Source organism: Malus sylvestris, chromosome 15 (genome assembly GCF_916048215.2).
Source record: "Malus sylvestris chromosome 15, drMalSylv7.2, whole genome shotgun sequence".
In the NCBI taxonomy this organism is placed as follows: Eukaryota; Viridiplantae; Streptophyta; class Magnoliopsida; order Rosales; family Rosaceae; genus Malus; species Malus sylvestris.
In genome coordinates, this window is record NC_062274.1 from 1,410,855 (window position 1) to 1,433,076 (window position 22,222).

Below are 22,222 nucleotides of genomic sequence, written 5' to 3' on the forward strand. Positions count from 1 at the left end.
TGTCTCCAAATTTGATGAGAAATGTATTATACATAGTCGTTAAAATACATGTTTTTATACAATTAAGTACATACAAAAAATAGAAGTATCATTCAAAGCACGTATTGAAATAAAACTTGGTTGTTATTGTATTGTATATCCGCATCCATAATTGTTTCTAAGAATCTCGAGCATAAGGCACTACGATGAATATGTTAGGTGGACTTTTTGTGGTAACTATCGTTTTGTCAAATGCAGCAAAACACAATTGGGTTTTCATATGGCCGAGTTAATTCTGACCGACATCCATCAACACCTACTACATACCCTAAGTCAAGCCGACAATCAATCCCCCTCTGCCAGGGGAATAATAATAGCCTAGTGATTTTTGTGGAAAAAAAAAATGTGAAATCTATGTCAGAAAAACACCTAGTTCCACTTCCACCACGACATTTTGTTCTAAAATCTTCAAATTAAAAGACGGTGTCAGTGTGATAGTACGCTACTAGCCCGACCCTGTAACCTTGAAATTTTCACCCGCTGAACTTGTAATCAAGATTTGTTCACGTAAACAGCTTAGTTAAGCAACAATCTTCCGCATAAACTATTCCGAATACCAAATTAACATTTGTATTAATATGAAATTAATACAAATATTATTAGTAATATTTAATGGCACAACACGGGACAGTAATTACATTACGGAACAGTAACCGTAACCATGTTCAGGAATCACGTACCAAACATCACATCTTTGACATGGCGTTGGGTTGTATGGAACAATGTCCTTCTTCTCATCCTTCTTCTCAGCCTGCGGAGGACCGATACTCACAACCGCAGCATTTTTTCTTAATTTCCTCACCTTCTTGATAATCTTTACCGGATCGGCTTCCCCAGTTACCGTCACCGTATTTTTTGACGGGTCGAGGACAATGGAAGCTACCCCTTCTACGGTTGCAATTAACTTCATCACCTTTTTCCTGCACTTTGGACACATCAGTTCCACTGACACCACAGTTTTCTGCAGCAAGAAACAAAAAGTAACGGTCACATTTGATTCCTACTTCTGTGCTCAGAAATGATAAGTTCTGAACTACTGCAGGGTGTCAGTGAAGGACTCCACCAAAATGGTAGGTCAACAACTAACTAATAGCAGACGATAAAACAAAAACAGATGATGCAAATAAGATAATCGACTGGATATATGGAGGATGAGAGATAAAAAAAACCTTCGACATGATCTTGATTAAGAATCTACAAGCTATAATGATCGAGATCAAAACTAGAAAAAGCTAATAGCGAAAGAATGACTGAACAGAAAGATGCTATATATAAAATGTTCTCTTAAGCCCTCTATATATTTAGTATGAGTATGCTTTCAGCACTGAGGGCCTCGGGTACAAAATGACTCTGTCAGTAGTTGGCTAGAAGTAAATGCCGATCAGAGAGGTGTTTAATTGGGTCGCATCCGCCCTCCAAAATGCAATCAGTGCAGAATTTACATGTGCGGGGCCACACGCACATCCCTTGCTAGGCAAAAACACCATCTCCAGCCAGGTTATCTCCAAAGAAATCAAAGTTAAATGATGCAAATGTACCACAATTTCGGATAAAATCTAACAAGCTTTGCCCATTCAACTGACCCCATTGAAGGTGAATTGAGAAACTGATTGCCGTTTCTATATCCCAAGAAATTATGTAATGTCAGGTCTGATGAAATTGAGAATCCACCATAAAACCAATTGGCAATATGGGGAGTAGCCAATATGGGAAGTAGCCCAAGATCATATAAGCACATAGTAAACCTTGTCCCTCACCAATGTGGGACAACTCGCAATATGGGGAGTAGCCAATATGGGGAGTAGCCCAAGATCATATAAGCACATAGTAAACCTTATCCCTCACCAATGTGGGACAACTCTCAACACGCTCCCGCACGTGTGGCGGATTTTCAAGCCTACATGTGGACAACAACGCGGATTTTCAAGCCTACACGTGGACAACAACTGGGTGACATAGAGCGCGTGTGGCCGTTGGGCTTCACACGTGAACAACCTTGCTCTGATACCATGATGAAATTGGGGTTCCACCATAAAACCAATTGGCAATATGGAGAGTAGCCCAATATCATATAAGCACATAGCAAACCTTGTCCCTCACCAATGTGGGACAACTCTCAACACACCCCCGCACGTGTGGTGGATTTTCAAGCCTACACGTGGACAACAACTGGGTGACGTGGAGCGCGTGTGGCCATTGGGCTTCACACGTGGACAACCTTGCTCTGATACCATGATGAAATTGAAGGTCCACCATAAAACCAATTGGCAATATAGGGAGTAACCCAAGATCATATAAGCACATAGTAAACCTTGTCCCTCACCAATGTGAGAGTTGTCCCACATCGGCGAGGGACAAAGTTTGCTATGTGCTTATATGGTCTTGGGCTACTCCCTATATTACCAATTGGTTTTATGGTGGACCCTCAATTTCATCAAGGTCTTCATCAATTTTCTGGAGACATCCTTAGCTAAAACCTCATTAGTAGGTATTCCGGCAATCAGTTTCTCAATTCACCTTTAGTGGGGTCAGTTAAATAGGCAAACTTTACCCACTTCTCAAACCCTACTTATTCCTTCTTGTTCGTACTCGAATCATCAACTTTAACAGGTTTAGATCCACACACGCAAGCAGACAGACACACACAAGTGAGAGTGAGAGAGAGAGAGAGAGAGAGAGAGAGAGAGAGAGAGAGAGACCTATAGGCTGCCGACGAGCTCATTGTTCAGCTCATGATTTAGCAAACCCACGGTTTATATTCGAGATAAATTAGTTTGGTTCCATTGTTCACAACTGTAGGATATCAAAGAATATATCTGCACAAATAATGAAAATTTTGATAAATACATAAAATAAAAACTATCATAGCCGACCCCACTTAGTGGGAAAAGGCTTTGTTGTTGTTGTATATAAAATAAAAACTATCAGGAAGCAAGAGTCGTAAAAAACTCTGATACGTAAAACATAAGGAAATTAGATTACAGCTTATGCGAAAAAATTGCATAATTGAACTTAGACCATTGGTTTGAAAATTCAGAGAAACAGCATGGTTTCCTGTTTCAGTACCACAATATGAAAATCTAGCTGGGGTAGTTAATATGCCATGTGGGCTTTGATGAAACACTGAAGTTAGTTGATACATCACTTTCCCTGCAGGGCCCAGAAATTATTTCATCAGTTTTTCCTAATATCCAATTAAACTTCCATCCATCTTACAACAAGGTTTTTTATCACGTCTCTTCTTCCCTCATTAATCTCTATTAACTTTATCAGTGCAGTGTGACAATATGTAAGTACAAAACCCACATGCCATGTTTATGTTTAAACAATTACAAAGTTGCATTATATATGCATAACTCAATCTAAAGTAACTGCGTACAAAGGAAATACAGAAATAATGGCCATAATTTACAGAAAAAAAGACTTGGTACTTACTCATAATCTTTAAGTAAAGTATCCTCCATGGCATTGTAACTAATCTCAATTGGCGGTTTTAAGAGCCACTGTGCTTGTAGTTTTCTTTTGTCTCTCCTCAGTTTCTACCATTTGATTGTAGCAGCTTACAATCTTTTTGTCCAACTCATAATATTCTTCCATCTTCCCCAAATGTTTCAAATCCAGGTCAATGAAATTCACCCAGAAAAATGCAGCTCAATAAGATATTAGTGTCATAATGAATGATTTTTCGCATGGAATTTCACTTTTCAACTTAGAGAAAGTAGTGATTACAATTTTTATGTGCTCTAGCCGTTAAGAAATGGATAGATTACTAGAGGAAACCTTTCAAGAATGAAAACTAAAAACTAAAACCAATTAAGCTTCCAAATGAGGACAGAACGTGTTATGGTAATAGACAGAATAAAGTAGTAAAGGGATATTTACCTTGTAATCAAAAGATTGGTTGGTTGATTTTAGATGCAAGTTATTATAAGGAGATCCTGGATTCCCATCTTTCCTTGGTCTAAAACTAATCATCAAACTGCAGTCCTTTGCACTAGTAGCAATCAAGAAGTCCTTCACAATCTTCAAGCTTTCATCCAAAGACATGGAATGCAATGACAAATATTTCTGTGACACTTCTTCTTTACCCAATTCTCTGCATACCATGCAAGGCTCAGAAATTATGTCATAATACGCATGGATAGCTCCATCGATGTCAAGATTATCAAGTTTCTGGACCTCAAGGAGCCAATCCAACACTCCAGATTTATGAACTGTTTCAGCAATAAGCTGTAAAAAACTCTTTGTGCGCAAGCCATCACCTCCCTGAATGACACCCTTAAGTGCATCTTCAAATGCTCCCCCAATTGCCAAATTGGTGCTGTGTGCACCACCGCCTAAGCCCCCAAATATTAGAGAACCATTCAAGAATACACGGAAGTTATTCTGTGGGGTTGAGAAGAGATCCTTGATTGCTTTATGTATCCTGTCCTTGGATCCAGAGAATAGATCGAGTGGATCATATTCACTATATTCTGATATCTGCAACATACATTTAGAAGCATCCAAGTCAGAATTGAACATTACTATAACCGGACTCGCTTTGCGGAAATTTGTGCACAGAAGTTCTAAGAATCAGATAAGATGGCATTCCCATTGGGCATATGAATACATTCCGGTTTAGTAAAGAAGTTAACCAAGAGAATAACATATTAAAAGAGTACCTCTCCATCATGAAATTTCAGGGCTTGGTGCATCCTAAAACGAGTAATGCTTCGTTTAATGGAATTTCCTTCATCAATGAACCTTGAAGATGGGAGAAATCCACATTTTGGCTATTTTTGGAAACAATTGAAATGAAAAGGGAATTGTCAATTATAATTCAAGGGTATTCCTCCAGTGAATAAAAGAGACAAAAATTTACACGACAAGTACCTTTATCTCTACAGATATAGAGGGTTCAACTTCTTGAGTAACTGAAAAGAACAAAGCAGAATAAGCTATCACTTAAAACAAACAATAAAAAAACGCAAATTTCTTATCATATATGCCACAAGACAATATTTAAATAGATGGATGTGCCTACATTGAATAAGATACAAATCTCCTATGATGCTAAGCAGAAGGCTATCTCCAGGTTTCTCTTCCTGCTTTTCTGAGTAGTAGTGTAGGTGCCAGGTGTTATATTAACCCATACTTTATCCGCGAAATGTAAAAGTAAAGTGATAATTTCAAGTGGAAGCAAGGAAAACCGGCATGCAAAAGAAAACCTGGATAATAGGCTAAATAAGCCATCCGACTTTGGAGCTAAATTAAACCATCACACAGAATACCCTGTTAACTTGAATTGCTAAGATTGACAGACAAGTGCAGAACAGTGAGTTCTAAATGTAAAAGTTGTAAATCACAGAGAGATGCTAATTACCACGAGAAAAAAGAGAATGATCAGACATGAGAAGCACGGTATCACTTTGTGTACCAACTTTAGTGGCATCAACTCGAGAAGCAGGACGCTGACTAATAACGTTCTTCTCAACTGACTCCAAGAATTCCCTGGAAACAGGGACACGCATCTGCCAAAATTCAACTTGACGGTTATAGAACAATACAATATGTAACTCTTAAACCATTCATGCACAAGTTCAAAGAAAAACTAAACATACAAACTATATTGACACAGTTTTAAAACCTTCATGCATAATTATCCAGGAAAGAAAGACAAAACATTGACATAGCTTCCGTTCAACAAACATTATTCATTTGTACATGTATAAACTCAGATTTTCACATACCCCAGCATCAACGTACGCAGAACCCAATAAAGGGCTCATGATGTGCTTCACATAGAGTTGGCTGGCAAGTTCTTTGTTAGAGGTAGCTACAATGTCGTCCATGTCTTTCCACAAAAGAAGTTCGTGGGGGGTTAATGCCGTGGGACTGTTCGAGGCCCTTGACCCATTAATTCGAGCTTTCTGCAACCGCATTACTTTACCAATCTACATACAGAAAAACACAAAATTTCCCAAGCTTGACAATAAGAACAATCATTACCCAATTCCAACTCCCTTCACAAACTACTACAAATTTTCAACTTTTTCCTTAAAAAATAAAATAAAATATTAAAATGCAGGATTGAAGCTCAGGGTAGAGTGAAACATACAAAAGTGGGGGAGGATCCGGTGTAAGCGAGAACAAGATTAGCAGCCCCTTCGCCTCTGTAAGCCCAATCACCAGCGTCTTTCTTCTCCAAAACGACCTCCATATCTCGCCGTTGGCCGCGTTTCAGCTGCTTTCCGTCACTACACATTCCAAAAATCCCATCTTTCCCATTTCTTCAAATACCCAAAACCAAAATTCTGAAGAAAAAAAATCGAAATTTTGCATGTACCTGATCGATGAGATAAGATTTGGGTTTTTGCGTTTCTGGGTTTTCTTCCACCTTGCAGGAATCGTCTGACACGAACTACACCCACCCAGCTCGCAAAGAGACGATTTTATAGAGATAAGGCGACGACGAAGTCGCAGTGGGGGAATCTCTGATCACTTGGTCACTCGCTTCCTTCCACCTTTACTGAAAGCTTAGGAAGCAACCTAAACCCAAAACCCACTAAATTAAATATATATAAAAAAAATAGATAAAGAATTCGAAAGATCAACTCTACCCTTAAAAAATGAGCTGTTCCCAAAGTCTATTTAATCCACCCAAATAAATAGTAATTTACTCTAATAAACAGTAATTGGCTAAGTACATTTCTATCCCTATAAGTAGACCTGACATTTTGGACCCGACCCGTCAATATTAGTATTTGGGTGGATGCTTAACGGGTCGGGTCGCTAACGGGTCAACCCATTAACAACCCGTTAAATAACGGGTCACTTTGGGTCAACCCGTTAGCACCTTTTAGTTGAGGATTTTTGAGTAATTTCAATAAAGTCTTAACAACAAAATATAAACTTTATGCAAAAAAATAATAATAATAATTGTTAACCCGTTAGCTTAACGGGTGAAATGGGTGACCCGTTAGCTTAACGGGTCAAGTTCGGGTGACCCGTTAACTTAACGGGTCGACCCAAACCTAATCAACCCGACCCGTTTACAGGTCTACCTATAAGATGAGTTGGCTAGTCAATTCGTATTAAAATATTATTAATTTTTTTTTATAAAATACTAAAAATAATTTATTTTTAATTTCGGATATGATTTTTAACGTGTCATTATCCGAAAGTACTATTTTTGTGGATAGATTTCCGATAAGATTTTGAACCAATCCCTTCACGCCACGTGTCACTATTTATAATCCTTTATAATATATTTCTATAAGATTTTCAACCAATTACGTAGTGCCATGTGGCATTATCCACAACCCCATCCATTCTTTTTTGTCCATATAAACCCTATATCCATCCTAATTCGTACACCAAACTCAAACTAACTCAAAATCATTCTTCATCGTTTTTAAATCTTGAGTTCTTACAATGTATTCTTCAAGGAGATTATATGAAATCAATAAGCAAGAGAAAAAATTGTTGGCAGAACATGAAGAATTGTTCAATTTCGAGGATGGTGAAGATGAGGCGTTTGTAATGGAAGAGGAAGATGATGATGAACATAGAAGGCAGAAAGCCTCACATTCTCGTATTGTCATGCAAGTTGTGGGTCATATCTCCAAACCCAAACGTGTCGCAAACTTTGATAGAAAAAGGGAAAGACGAGGTAATGATCTCTTGGAAGATTATTTTATCCCCAATAGTGTATTCCCTGATCATTTTTTTAGACATCGTTTTAGAATGCAACAAAATTTGTTCAACAAAATCATGATTGCTATTTGCAACCATGATCCATACTTTGTGCAAAAAAAAAAAAAGATGATTTTCATGTTCTAGGTCTTCTTCCTGAGCAAAAAGGTACTACTGCCTTGCCAATGCATGCATACGGAGTATCTAAATATCAAGTGGATAAGATAGCAAGGATGGGAAAATCAATTGTTTTAGAGTTCATAATGAGGTTTTGCTTCGCAATTGAAGCCCTCTACACCTATGACTACCTCCGGAAACCCAGGACAATGGACCTTGCATGATTGGAAGCATCGATTGTATGCATTGGAATTGGAAAAACTGTCCAAGTGAGTAGCAAGGAGTTTATGGCGACAGAAAATGAGCCAAAAGTATCATTTTGGGAGAAGTGGCATCATTCGGCTACAAGATATCTGAATTTGGATTCGTTTGGGGTGTGATTTAATTACGAGCTTGGCCCATTACTCATTCAGATCACATTGAGCAATCATAGCCCAATAGACTTTTCTTTTCCGTTTGGTGAACGAAGCCCAATCGACTTGTGTGCTGTCCGGACTTCTTGCAACTACGTCTCCTCTTCAAATGGTTCAGTTACACAACCCTACTTTTTTCGAAACCATAAAACGTGGCCTAATACAGGTTGACTTGTAGCTAGGGCATTAGACTTCTGCTTTTAGGACTTCTAGTTGGAATTGGATTGTCTGCCCTCCTAGTTGTGGTGTCCTTTCATGCTCTCCTATTCTGTGCGGTCACGGTTAAGCCACGTCAATATTTTATATTAATTTTTTAATGAGATAATAAGATAAAAAATAATAAAAATATAAAATATTGACGTGGCTTAACCGTGACCGCACAAAATAGGAGGGCATGGAAGGACACCACAACTAGGAGGGCAGACAATCCTTGTCCCTACTAGTTAAGTTGTTTTCTATTTAGGGGGGAACAACACATTGAGTGAGATCAGTATAAAAATTGGCTTTTCACCCACACTGTTAGTTATACAGGTGATCGTATTCTGGTATACATTCCACATAATAATTTGGGTAAAAGACTGCTTACTACCCTCATGTTTCGTGGTTTTCAACATTTAGTAAATCAAATTTTTTTCATCCCAGAGTCATACCTAAAGTGTAAATTTTGGGACAGTCTCATACATCCGTTAGTCAAACTGTTAAGTTTTCCGTTAACTGATAACGTGGCGCCCACGTGGACAATGACTGGGCACCACGTGTGGTTTTTTTTTCCCTCTCTTCCCAGATTCCTTTTTTTTTTCTTCATCTTCTTCCCAGTCTTCTTCTTCTTCTTCTTCTTCTTCCCGCACCCTCCCTGGCTTCTTCTATTTTTCCCTCTCTCTTCCCAAATTCCTTTTTTTTTCTTCTTATTCTTCTTCTTCTTCTTCCCGCACCCTCCCTAGCTTTTTTTTTCCCTCTCTCTCTTCCCAGATTCCTTTTTTTTTTCTTCTTCTTTCGGGTTTCCTTCTTCCATATTCGTTTTTTTTTCCTTCTTCTTCTTCTTCTTCCCAGATTCGTTTTTTTTTTTTTTCTTCTTCTTCACCCCCTCTATCCCTCTCGACCCCTCCCCTTCTCCCTCCCTTCTCTTCCCTGCACCCATCATCCTGCACACCCACCCATTCCCCTCATTCTCCCTCTCTTCTCTCCTCTGCAGTTCACACAGAGCTCTCACACCCCTCCCTCTAATCCCTAACCCTAACCTCAATCTGCTATAAAAAAAAATTTAAAAAAAACTTTAAAAATTTAAAATTAAAAATCTGGAATTGCGGGTCGTCAGACTTAGGCAATGCAATTCCTGACACGACCCGATAACCCGATACGACACGACACGAAATTAACAGGTGTTCAGGTCGAGTCGATAACGAATTGGGTCGTTATCGGGTAACCCGATAAGCACCTAACGGGTTGATTCAGGTATACACGTGGGTAACACGATACACGATAAGCAGAATATTAATTTAATAATTTTATAACCCTAAAAAATACTATAATTATATATATATATATATTAGATTAACTATAATAATTATAATAATTATACCCCCAAAATATTAACTATAATAATTATATATATATATATATAATTTTAAATTAAATTTTATAACCCCAAAAACTATAATAATTATACGTACATAATAAATAGATTTAAATCTACTTAATAAATATATATATACCATTGAACTTGATGGGATATGAATTATACGAAACTAATTTCAACGATCTAACCGGCAAACTTGTTTGTATATGCTTCGAGATTGCATCATTAAAAAATCACAAAAAACAAACATTCAGAGATCAAGTAACTGAACAAAACTTTTCAACTGTTATAAAACGAAAAATCACGATTTAACTGTTATTTTAACTCCGATTTTTATGATTTTTTTACAGCTACACTCCTTGACCCTATATGAATACAATGAATGAATTCGATCTTCAATTTAAATTATTTACACTAGTGGATACCACAAAATATTATGTTATACTTAATGAAAGTATGAATAAACTCTTAAATGTTACTGAATTTATTGTTTTGATGGGATACGCATTCTACAAAACTAGTTTCAACGGTCCAACCGTCAAACATGTTTGTATATACTTCGAGATCACATACGCAAAAAATTGCAAAAAATTAACATTCAGAGATCAAGTAACGGGATAAAACCTTTCGACGGTTATAAAAAGAAAAATCACGATTTAACGGTTATTTTAACTCCGATTTTGATGATTCTTTACAACTACACTCCTTGACCCTATATGAATACAATACAATGAATGAATTCAATCTTCAATTTAAAATATTTACACTAGTGGATACCACAAAATCTTATGTTATACTTAATGAAAGTATGAATAAACTCTTTAAATGTTAGTGAATCTATTGTTTTGATGGGATACACATTCTACGAAACTAGTTTCAACGATCCAACCGTCAAACATGTTTGTATATACTTCAAGATCGCATACGCCAAAAATTGCAAAAAACAAACATTTAAAGATCAAGTAACGAGACAAAAAATTTTGACGGTTATAAAAAAAAATATCACGATTTAACGGTTATTTTAACTCCAATTTTGATGATTCTTTATAGCTATACTCCTTGACCCTATATGAATACAATGAATGAATTCTATCTTCAATTTAAAATATTTACACTAGTGGATACCACAAAATCTTATGTTATACTTAATGAAAGTATAAATAAACTCTTAAGTGTTAGTGAATCTATTGTTTTGATGGGATACGTAGTCTACGAAACTAGTTTCAATGATCCAACCGTCAAACATGTTTATATATAATTCGAGATCGCATACGCCAAAAATTGCAAAAAACAAACATTCAAAGATCAAGTAACGGGACAAAACTTTTCGACGGTTATAAAAAGAAAAATCATGATTTAACAGTTATTTTAACTCCGATTTTGATGATTTTTTACAGCTATACTCCTTGACCCTATATGAATACAATGAATGAGTTCAATCTTCAATTTAAAAAATTACACTAGTGGATACCACAAAATCTTATGTTAGACTTAATGAGTATGAATAAACTATAATAATTATATACATTAATTTAACAATTTTATACCCCTAAAAACTAAAATAATTATATATATATATAGTAAATTATGTGTTTTAATGTTTTGAAGTAATATTTATGTGGCAAAGTGTGGTATGTGCAAATTTAAGAAAAAAATATATTTTTCTTCACGGGTCATAACGAGTTATAACAGGATAAAGTGACCCGACCTGTTAAGATAACAGGTGTGACACGACACGACCCGTTAAGATAACAGGTGTTACACGAACACGACAAACACGACCTGTTTGCCAGGCCTAGTCGGACTTGATGGGTCATCGAGGGGCATTTGATCTCGCCTTCATCCCAATCCTCAAAGCAGGTGGAGGAAGGTTCGAAAGATTTGTGGATGGATAATTCGAATAGGGAATCTGGTTGGGATCCGGGTCATGTATGGAGGATTAGTGGAGGGAGATGGGTCGGGTTGGGAGGTGGTGGTGAGGGGTTGGTATTGCTGGCGTCGGGACGGGAGATAGAGACGATGGTGGCGCTCGACAACTCCTAAAAAATCTGAGCGGGCTTGAAGGACGACAGACGGCAGAGAAAGGAGGAGGGCGACATCGCCGACTCCGATCGCATTTGGAGGTAGCAGGATCTGCCCCTGAGATTAACTGCTCCAATTCCATTTTCCCGTTTCGAGGACTTGGAGATTGATCTGGGGAGAGAGAAGGGAGGGGAGGTGAAGAGGATGGAGGAGAGGAAGAGGTGGGTCGGGGAGTTGGAGAGGAAGAAGTGGGGGCGTCTGTAAAGGTGGGTCGGGGGGTTGGAGAGGGAGAAGCTCGTCCACTGTGAAGGGTGGAGGAGAATTTTGTTTGCCTTTTAAAAAAAAAAATTTAATATGCACGTGGGACCTTATTGGCACATGACTTCTAGTCATTGTCCATGTGGGCGCCACGTCATCAGTTAATGGAAGACTTAACAGTTTGACTAACGGATGTATGAGACTGTCCCAAAATTTACACTTTAGGTATGACTCTGGGACGAAAAAAACTTGATGTACTAAATGTTGAAAACCACGAAACACAAGGGTAGTAAACAGTCTTTTGCCCTAATAATTTTGTATAAAAAGATATTAATATACATCACAATCACTCGAAACATAGCATCCAGTACAATATCATCATCTCGTAACAAATTGAGAGGAGATATTTCTAATTTGGTCAGCTAGAATCATCCATCAATAGATTTTGAGCAAAGGCTTCCCGATTCCCAAATTTGAAGACTTGAAGTTGCCTATCGTTGTCAACTCTCTCAAGTCTGAAGTCATATGCTACATTTGGCTTTTTGCACCTGCCCAACTTTTCCAACTCTCTGAAATCTGTCATCCTTTTCTCATCAAATAATTCAAGGTCGAAACTTCTGCACGCATCACTAGATGGCAATTGCATGGAATCATAGTTAGGCGCTGTATAAGTAAATGTGCTCAATGATCTGACGCTCTGATACCATATAAGTAAATGTGCTCAATGATCTGAGACTGAGCGTATTCCATTTGATGTTTTTATAGAGATTACAAGAAGTATTTGGATGAAGAACAAACTCTTCAAACCAAGGATAATTCACAGATAATACAAAAGATAAATAACCTATTCACAGATAATACAAAAGATAACACTTGCAACATATAAGGTTTATCTCAGCCTTCCTTTTGACTGATTTGGTTGTGATCTTCAGTGAATGTTGTGGCGGGAACCTTTGAATTTGAACTTGGTTTATCACTCTGGGGATCGGTTGGGCCACCGATTGCGACAGTCAAGTTCTCTTGGTGACAGCTGGCCAATCATGACTATTCGATGGTCCCAACCAATTAGGTTGGATTTTGCTTATAGTTCCATTTTTTCCCATCATGACTATTCGATGGTCCCAACCAAAAATCCCATCTTTCCCATTTCTTCAAATACCCAAAACCAAAATTCTGAAGAAAAAAAGTCGAAAATTTGCATGTACCTGATCGATGAGATAAGATTTGCGTTTTTGCGTTTCTGAGTTTTCTTCCACCTTGCAGGAATCAGCTGACACGAACTACACCCACCCAGCTCGCAAAGAGACGATTTTATAGAGATAAAGCGACGACGAAGTTGCAATGGGGGAATCTCTGATCACTTGGTCACTCGCTTCCTTCCACCTTTACTGTTCACAGGGTGGATTGAATAGTAGATTGCCTGGGAGGAGGGCTTCAAGGGTGGAGTTGCTCTTAGGGTGTTGTCTAGCTGTTGTATTTTGGCCTTAGGATTTTCCAACGTTAGGTTATAGACTTATAGTGCGTGCATGGATATATGTGGTCTTGCACGTGACACATGGCACACAATATAGTACGTACTAGTTCAGGGTTTTTTTCTTCTGAACGTTAGGTTATAAACTTCTCATAATCACGACGTGTGGTTGCAGTTTCTGCATGGTTCGACATAGGAAAAAAATTTCAATGTGCTCGGAACACAAGAAAAATATTATATGTCATTATACAAGTAAAGTAAAATTTGAAAAAAAATATTTCTATTTGTATAACAACATATTAAAAAACCTCTCCCGGGGTCTATATATCACACCAGCATCACTTCAAGGTTTCATAAGTTTTATGTGAGTCGATCTGTGCGGAAGACAAGGGCCTGACTAGGGAAGAGAGAGAGAGAGAGAGAGAGATGGAGGTGCTGCAAATACTTCACATGAACAAAGGGAACGGCGAGACTAGTTATGCTCAAAACTCTAAATTTCAGGTACAATTTAATTTCTAATTTTAACAACAGCGCGCGAGGATAACGAAGGATATTAGTCGAGTAGTTCTTAATTATTAGGAAAAATTAGTATCCGGTCCCTAGTTTTTACTGTTCATTGACTAACACCTTATTAGTTCTCAAATTTTGATTCAAGTCCCTAGCATTAATGTGATAATGAATTTACATGTTTATTATATAATTTTTTTAATATAAAAATTAGTAATTAATTTAGGGTTTAATACTCACACCTCTATTAAACTTCTAATTAATTTTCAATTCAAACATTTCCAAAATAATAAAAAATTAAATTAAATTAAGTTTGTACCTATTAGTTTTTTTTTATATATAAAAAGATTCTCAATTTTTTTAATCTTAAATGTACCCATTCATATAATTTTTCAATTTTTTTAATCTTAAATGTACCCATTCTCAAATATATCAATTTGTTATATGTAAAATGTACCCTTTTTTAATATAAAATCCATTCAAATTTTTTAATCCATGTTTAAACTTATATGGGTACATTCTTTTTCGTTGATTTGAGAATGTATCCATGTTTTGGTACAATAACTTTTTTTGTTAATTTTGGTTAATGTACCCATACATATATGTACACACACACAATATATAGAGAGAATAATTTATATTTTATTATTTTTAATCCCATAATTATGGGTTTTATTTAAAATCTCATTAATATAAACAATTACAAATTTCAATTTTTAATTTTTAATTAAAAAAATATAGTAACTTACATTATTACATTAATATCAGGGACCTCAATCAAAAACTAAAAACTAACAAGGTTTCAATCAAAGGATATTGATAGCTAGGGACCGCATCCAAAGTGTCCCTAATTATTATTGCATGGATCTCGTTTGATTAATCTAATTATTTTTTGTAGGAAAAAATATTATCCATCGCAAAGCCAATTGTTGATGAAGCTGTACAAAAATTGTTGTGCTCAAATATAGCACCAATTGGGAGCATGGGAATAGCCGATTTGGGTTGCTCATCTGGACCAAACACCTTCCTTCTCATCTCCGAAATAATTGATGCCATACGTGCCACACGTAGCAGCTCGTCATCATTCACAGAATTTAGAGTGTTTCTAAACGACCTCTTTAGCAACGACTTCAACACCGTTTTTATGTCACTCCCGGCGTTCTACAACCAACTAAAGGAAGAACATGGTGCTGGACTCGGGTCTTTCTTTGTCTCCGCCACGCCGGGCTCGTTTTACGGCAGGTTGTTTCCAGCCAAGAGTTTGCACTTCGTGCACTCTTCTTCTAGTCTTCATTGGCTTTCTCAGGTCCCTTATGGCCTGGATCTCCAGGCAGCTGGCAAAGCGTTGAACAAAGGAAAGATTTGGATTTCTAAGACCAGCCCTCAATGCGTTTTGGATGCATATTCATTTCAATTTCACAAGGATTTTTCGTTATTTCTCAAGTCCCGGGCTGAAGAAATAATTGGTGGGGGACGGATGGTGTTGTCACTCCCAGGCAGGTCATCCTCTGACCCATCAACTCCAGAGTGCTGCTACCAGTGGGATCTCCTAGCTCATGCATTAATGACCATGGTTTCAGAGGTACCTACATAGAAAATATCCAATATTTAGTTTTAAGTTCCTAGCAATTCTCTTCATCTCCTAAGAAGAATTTTCTTAATAATTTAACTTCTTTTTATGAAAAATTATTATTTTTTTGTTATTGAGGAACAATAATTCAAGAATCAAACCATAGAAGAAAACCTCTGACCTATCAACTGTTAACGTTGAGCGAAATAATAGTTGAGTGGGTAATAACATTTGAGTTTACCTTTTTTTCTTCTTTTTTAAAATGATATTCAAGTTTTTTATTTTTTATTTTTATTTTTTTTTACTAAGAATGGAGTTTTATAGACTGCTTTATGAAGAACCCATTTTTCTCTATTTTTCACAAGTAATGTTATTTGGACACACACAAGACACATTACTTAATACAGGCGAGACTCACACATTATGCCCACATTTATTAAATAGTATATGAGTAAATTTGTCAGCTTTATCATATGTGTCCAAATTATTTTCTTATCTTTCATAAGCATATATATTTTAGCGTGTACAAATACAAACTTAATTTATTGCCTAGTAACATTTAGTATATGCAATGGTATAGGGTCTTATCGAAGAGGAAAAGGTTGATTCCTTCAACCTTCCGTACTATGTCCCAAGTGAAGAGGAACTGAAGATGGAGTTAGAAAAGGAAGGATCATTTATAATAGACCGCCTTCAAGCCTTTGAAATTGATTGGGATGGTGGTGCAGAGATATCCGTTGTAGCCAGTGGACAGCGAGTGGCCAAGACCATAAGAGCTGTGGTTGAGTCGATGATCGAATCTCATTTCGGAAAAGATATCATGGATGATCTATTTCGTCGGTACGCCGAGCTCGTCGCGGATCACTTTTCAAAATCTAGAACCAAGTTGCTCAATTTGGTTTTGTCGGTCATTAGAAAGGACTGAGTTTTCTTAAACTTCCCAATCAAATTTTTCGTCAACAGATTAAAGATCTGGTCTCATTGTCATTTTCTCAGTTATGTTGTTGGATTTTGTTTTAGAAAATGTTAAGGGGAGATCGTATTTAATAAATTATGTTTGTACCACTTCTCTAATAAATGTAAAACCTACTTGAAGAACCTTATTTGTATCGGCGGTTCTACTTCTATTAAAAATTAGACGTGATATCTACTTGGAAGGACCCTACTTGATTCGTTTTAGGATGTAATATAATTACGGGCTTGGCCCCATTATTCATCCAGATCACGTTGAGCACTCAGAAACTGAATGGATTGTTTTTTCTTTTTGGTGAAAGAAGCCCAATCGACTTGTTTGCTGTGCGGACCTCTTGCAAAATGGTTGAGTTACACAACCGTACTTTTTCGAAAAAACTGCATAAGCAAAAAGCGGATTCGCACATTTTCTATTAATTTGTCATTTTATTATTTTCAATGTATTCCACTCAAAGGCTGAAAATTAAAAAGAGTATGGAAAATAAAAAGAGGTGTGTAGATGTGTGTAGATAGCAATATTCAATTTTATATGGTATTCTAAAGTATTTTATATTTTTTAACCGTTAGATCTCTGATCAAATCACACAAAAACTAAAATCTATTTGTTATTAATTATTCTATGCTTTGAAGCACCACAGAATTTTTCTAAGGCTAATAGCATAATAGTTCGGGTCATGCAAACGAGGACCGAAACCATGAATGTGGGATACTACGGAGTTGACTTGTGGCTAGTGCATTGAATGAGAGAAATATCAAAATTGGCTTTCACCCCCATTGCTAGTTATACCAGGTGGTTGTGTTTTGGTATATATACCACACACTAATTTTGTATAAAAAAAGTTATATATACATCACAATCATTCGAAAATATTACACCCCACAAATACAATATCATTATTTAGTAACAATCTGAGAATAGATTGTCCTAATTTTGTTAGCTAGCCTATCAACAATTGTATTTCGTCTCATGTGCACACAACACATGGAAATTAGGGACCTTGATTCTTCATCTCCCATTTTCTCTCCCTTTCAGTCTCCTCTTATTTGAACGTTTACGATTGAGCCACATCAATATCTTATTTTGATTTCTTTATGAAAAGAGAAAGACAGAGAAAAATGAGAGAGAAGCAAGCGAGATTTAGATGGAAAAGAATCCTAATCAATCCACCAACAACAGAAATTTGGTTCCTTTTTCTTTCTAAGATTAGACCCATACAAAGACTAATAAAGAACCCATATTCTCCATTTATATACACAGTAAAGGATTCCCGATTCTCAAATTTGAAGACTTGAAGTTGACACATTAAGGATATTCTTTGGAGCGTTGTATTTGGCTGAGATTAATAAATTATATGCGCTTTGCACTTGCCTATCTTTTCCAATTCTCTGAAATCTGTCATCCTTTTTTCATCAAATAATTTAAGGCCGAAACTTTTGCATGCGTCATTAGGTGGCAATTGCACGGTGGTGAAAATTTTAAAACATGATATTTAGAATATTGTTCGTACTCCCAACAACCTGCATGGACCTGGTCCCCTGCTTGGAATCGTGGATTACACAAATCTCTACTAAAATGAACAATAGCTAGGCCCTGGGTTTCCGTTTGGCCACCTATTGCGATTGTTAAGTTCTCTTGGTGAAAGCTTGCAGATCACGACTTTTTTTCTCTCAAGAAAATATATACATGTAGAGAAAACTCGAGTACAACCGAGTTCAGTACAATCAAAGAGGAAAATATTCTAAACTTTCGATGGTAAGGAATGATCATAAATATGACAATTTTAAAAACATCAACAAAACTTGTAATAGCATCCGCAAGAAAGTTTGTCTATCTGAAAACAAGATTTCAAATAATAGTGTTAAAAGATTAAATAGTTTTATTGGTGATTTTTTGTGTCCAAATAGTTTTATTGTTGAATTTTGTTTTACAAAATGTTAGGAGAATATTACATTTAGAGACTATATTTGTATCACCGCTCTAATAAATGTAAAACCTGCTTGAAGGTATCAATCGGTAGGTATACTTCTGTTAAACAAGTAGTATAAATATCGTCTAACAAATATGATATCTTAATAACATCACCTTTATTTCTTCAAATTATCGTTGCATTATAAGTCTATGTAATCAATTGGTGGAGTCGCGTTTCCAAATTGGTGGGAACATTTGACAGTTGTCAGATAAATGTGGATAGACCAACACGATTAAATTAGGTGATTAACATGCAAATTGCAAAGGATTTAAGCACATGTTTCGAATATTTGGCATTTGTCAGATATATGTGGAAGACCAACACGTTTAAATTAAGTGATTAACATGCAAATTGCAAAGAATTTAAGCACATATTTCGAATGTGTATATGCTCCCTGGTGCTGCGAGAATACATGCGTGCAGGGATAAAAAAAAATGTGGTCACTGACATCAGTTGATTTTTGGGAACTTTAACGAAAAAATTCCGATACTATTCACTTTAACGAAAAATTACATTTTTACACTAAAAAGTTAATCATGGTACTATTCACTTTACCCTTTATTTTGTCTTTATCGTTAAAACTCAAAGTTTTCAAACTCTTTTCATTAGTTTTCCTTTGATTTTTTTGGATTCCTGTTTCCACTCATTTAAAAATCAGCATTGACTTTTTTCTTGTAACTTTTAATTAAGCATGTTGAATATTATGTGGAGCAATAACTGAGTTTATTTTTTTATTTATACATTGTATTGATTGGCCCTTGACAGAGATTCTCGTATTTACAATTAGGGATTGGAAGTCTAACGTTGAAGAAAAATAAAATTCAAAACCCAAGCTTCATTGTTCTTTGTTTAATTAGTTAAATTGTTGCTTCTCTATGTTGATTGTTGAGTTTTTTTTTTTATTATTTAAGAAAATAGTATATATTATTGAAAAACTCATCCAATTCATAAGGATGGAGAAAAAACCGGAGCTAACATACATTTCGGGAAAAAAAGAATTAGGCAAGCTCTTTACTAAATGCATAGCTTTACTCTCTTATCTGTACCATAGGAACATAAAGAATTATAGAGTGCGTTTATTATCTATTAAAATCTTTTAAAACCTATCATTTAAAAAAATCTATTAAAATCTTTTGAAATCTAAATTAACTACACCTATAAAAAAACACTTTAATATCTCTCTCATCGAAGAACTTATAACAAATGGTTGGACCGCGTGCAAAACGAGTACAAGCAATTCTGCTCAGAATTAATTGGATTTAACTTTTCACGTATTAGAACTAATCTTCAAAAAAGTAATTTAAATAGGCGTCATGCTAATAATAGAGGCAAATCAGGCATACAGAAATAGATAATTAAAAACTTCCACTATTTTTGGGACTTGAAAGAGGTATATGTAGAAAACATAATGCTAGGGAGACCAAAATTTTAAACTAAATTTACAAATCAAATAAGGGATGTTTTATTGGCATCCCACAATCTTATAAATACACCCCACACTTAAAATTGTTCTTTTAAATTTCAATTTTAAGCCTACTTCTACTGAAGCCACCCCACCTGTTCAAAACAACAATAACATTTCACCTAATTGACATCTCGCTCACCCTCCGCCACTTCGTCGATCCATGCTAAGCACTCCATTCCCTCACCTTCTCTTCCCCCTTCCCTCCCCGTCGTTCTGCGAGGCCTTTAGCAGTTTGTAGAAACTGCAATTTCAGACGCCATACTCAAGGATGTCTACTTGATGACTATGGGTAGGAAAACATATGGAAAGTGCTTATGTAATATAAGGTCGGCATATGTTTGGGTAAATGAAGTTGTTAGGACCATCTTCTTGTAACAATTGAATTATTGAGATCAATGGAATTCGTTAATGGTGGTGCATGTTATTTGGTTGTCGCGAAGGGAATACGTGGTGCATTTGTGGTTGCTGAGTTTGTTTTTTTTTTCTTTCTCAAATTTAAATAAGGGTAAAAGAGGTAGTTCAACAAGAATTCAAAAAATGGGGTGTATTCATAAGATTGTGAGGTGTTAGTAAAAAAACCCATCAAATAATGTGGTACCAATAAAAAATAAAAACATTAATCAACACACTTAATAATCTAATCATCAATATCCACATAATTTGATTTACAAAATTTAATTTAGAAGTTTGGTCCCTCAAGCATTAGCCATGTAGAAAAGTGGGATTTTGTCTGGATGTTGTATTTTGGCCTTAGGTCATGTTAGGGTTACATTGTAAACTTACAAGGCCAAATTTTTTTTGTGGTTCCTGTGGTGACACACCACTTTCAATGTCACCCTTGTGATGAAAAAGTTGTTAATTAAATTATCGTGGTGAACCCTATTAGCAATTGAGATCCAAATCCAAACTTCTGTTAGTCTTTCATTATATAAACTCATGTGACTATCATATGGATCGGTCAAATACATCATTTCAATCCAAATTACATCATATTCCATGGACATCTAGTATGACTTAGGTATACGCTTGTTCTTTTTGCGTGAGTTATGACAAACACTTGTTTTTCTTGTGAGTTAAAAAGTTGCAATATGATTCCAATGCACAAGCAAATTGAAACAAGTGAAAATGAGAGATAATTTACAAGAATAGCTTAAAGAATAAAAGACAACAAGTGAACGACGTTGCAGTTTCTGCATTCAGACGAGTGAAAGGCATTGTAGAATTAAAGAATTGAAGACAATGGGTGAAAGGCAGTGCAGAAAATTCAATTTTCACGTCTGCCCTCTTCATATGAACTTCAAGAGAGAAAGAAACGTAAATAATTTAAATTCAAAGAAGATTAAGAAAAAAATTGAAAGGTTGTGTACTGGCCAACTACAGCGTGCATCAAACCACACTACCAATTGAAGACAAAATTGAAAGACATATATGCATTCGGATTGGTACAAATTGATACAAGAATGAAAATTCAACTAAGACTAAGATTCTAACTCATGATCAAAGACATGTTGGCATTGAAAAAAAAAACAATAGTTTATTAGAAGTATTATGATTTCCAAACGAAATTAAATCATACCTAAGAAATTATACGCGGCTTCACTTTCACCTTTTCTCCTAGCCATTGACGTGGTTTTACAGGTTTAGTTTCACTCTTTACATTCAAGCTTTTTTCTATGAAATATAATTCCGTTAAACCCTAACTCATACTAGATGTCTATGAAATGGGATGTAATTTGAATTAAAATGACGAATTTGACCCTTCATGTGATAATCATTTGAGTTTATTTAACGGAAGACTAACGAAAATTTTGATTTGAATCTCAATTGTTAATAAAGCTTACCACGAGAGTTTAATTAAAAGTTTTTTCATCACAAGGACACGAAAAAAAAATGGCCAACTTAACTTGATGTATGTGGTCCTGCACGTGACATAATTGGCCAACTTAACTTAATGTATGTCGTCCTGCACGTGACACATTGCACACAGCATAGTACGCAGTAAGAGTTGCGTTATAAACTTTTGCATGTATGTGGTCCTGCACGTGACACATGGCACACAACATGGTACGCAGTGATCAATGACGACATGTGTGGTTGCAGTACTCCCGCATGGGAGATGGAACATAGTACACGCAGTAATAAGTTGGGACGTTTGTGGTTGCAGT

The 22,222-nt window shown here is 36.0% G+C and overlaps 3 protein-coding genes across 3 annotated transcripts; 1 reads left to right on the forward strand and 2 right to left on the reverse strand.

The window, feature by feature from the left end:
• Positions 1 to 559: 559 nt before the first annotated feature.
• Positions 560 to 1,718, reverse strand: LOC126601897 (heavy metal-associated isoprenylated plant protein 2-like). The gene is made up of 2 exons (XM_050268661.1): positions 1,209 to 1,718; positions 560 to 1,000 (listed from the first exon to the last, which is right to left on the reverse strand). Exons 1-2 carry the CDS (start codon positions 1,215 to 1,217, stop codon positions 674 to 676), a joined length of 336 nt encoding a protein of 111 aa, XP_050124618.1. The 5' UTR covers positions 1,218 to 1,718; the 3' UTR covers positions 560 to 673.
• A 1,057-nt stretch (positions 1,719 to 2,775) lies between these two features.
• On the reverse strand, positions 2,776 to 13,459 carry LOC126601893 (inositol-pentakisphosphate 2-kinase-like). The gene is made up of 9 exons (XM_050268656.1): positions 13,308 to 13,459; positions 6,140 to 6,278; positions 5,772 to 5,975; positions 5,405 to 5,552; positions 4,915 to 4,955; positions 4,704 to 4,814; positions 3,920 to 4,521; positions 3,475 to 3,673; positions 2,776 to 2,855 (listed from the first exon to the last, which is right to left on the reverse strand). The coding sequence occupies exons 2-8, from the start codon at positions 6,239 to 6,241 to the stop codon at positions 3,520 to 3,522; spliced, it is 1,362 nt and encodes a 453-aa protein (XP_050124613.1). The 5' UTR covers positions 6,242 to 6,278; positions 13,308 to 13,459; the 3' UTR covers positions 2,776 to 2,855; positions 3,475 to 3,519.
• Positions 13,460 to 13,878: 419 nt separating this feature from the next.
• On the forward strand, positions 13,879 to 16,748 carry LOC126601895 (probable jasmonic acid carboxyl methyltransferase 2). The gene is made up of 3 exons (XM_050268658.1): positions 13,879 to 14,074; positions 14,979 to 15,662; positions 16,231 to 16,748. Exons 1-3 carry the CDS (start codon positions 14,000 to 14,002, stop codon positions 16,573 to 16,575), a joined length of 1,104 nt encoding a protein of 367 aa, XP_050124615.1. The 5' UTR covers positions 13,879 to 13,999; the 3' UTR covers positions 16,576 to 16,748.
• The last annotated feature ends 5,474 nt before the right edge of the window (positions 16,749 to 22,222 follow it).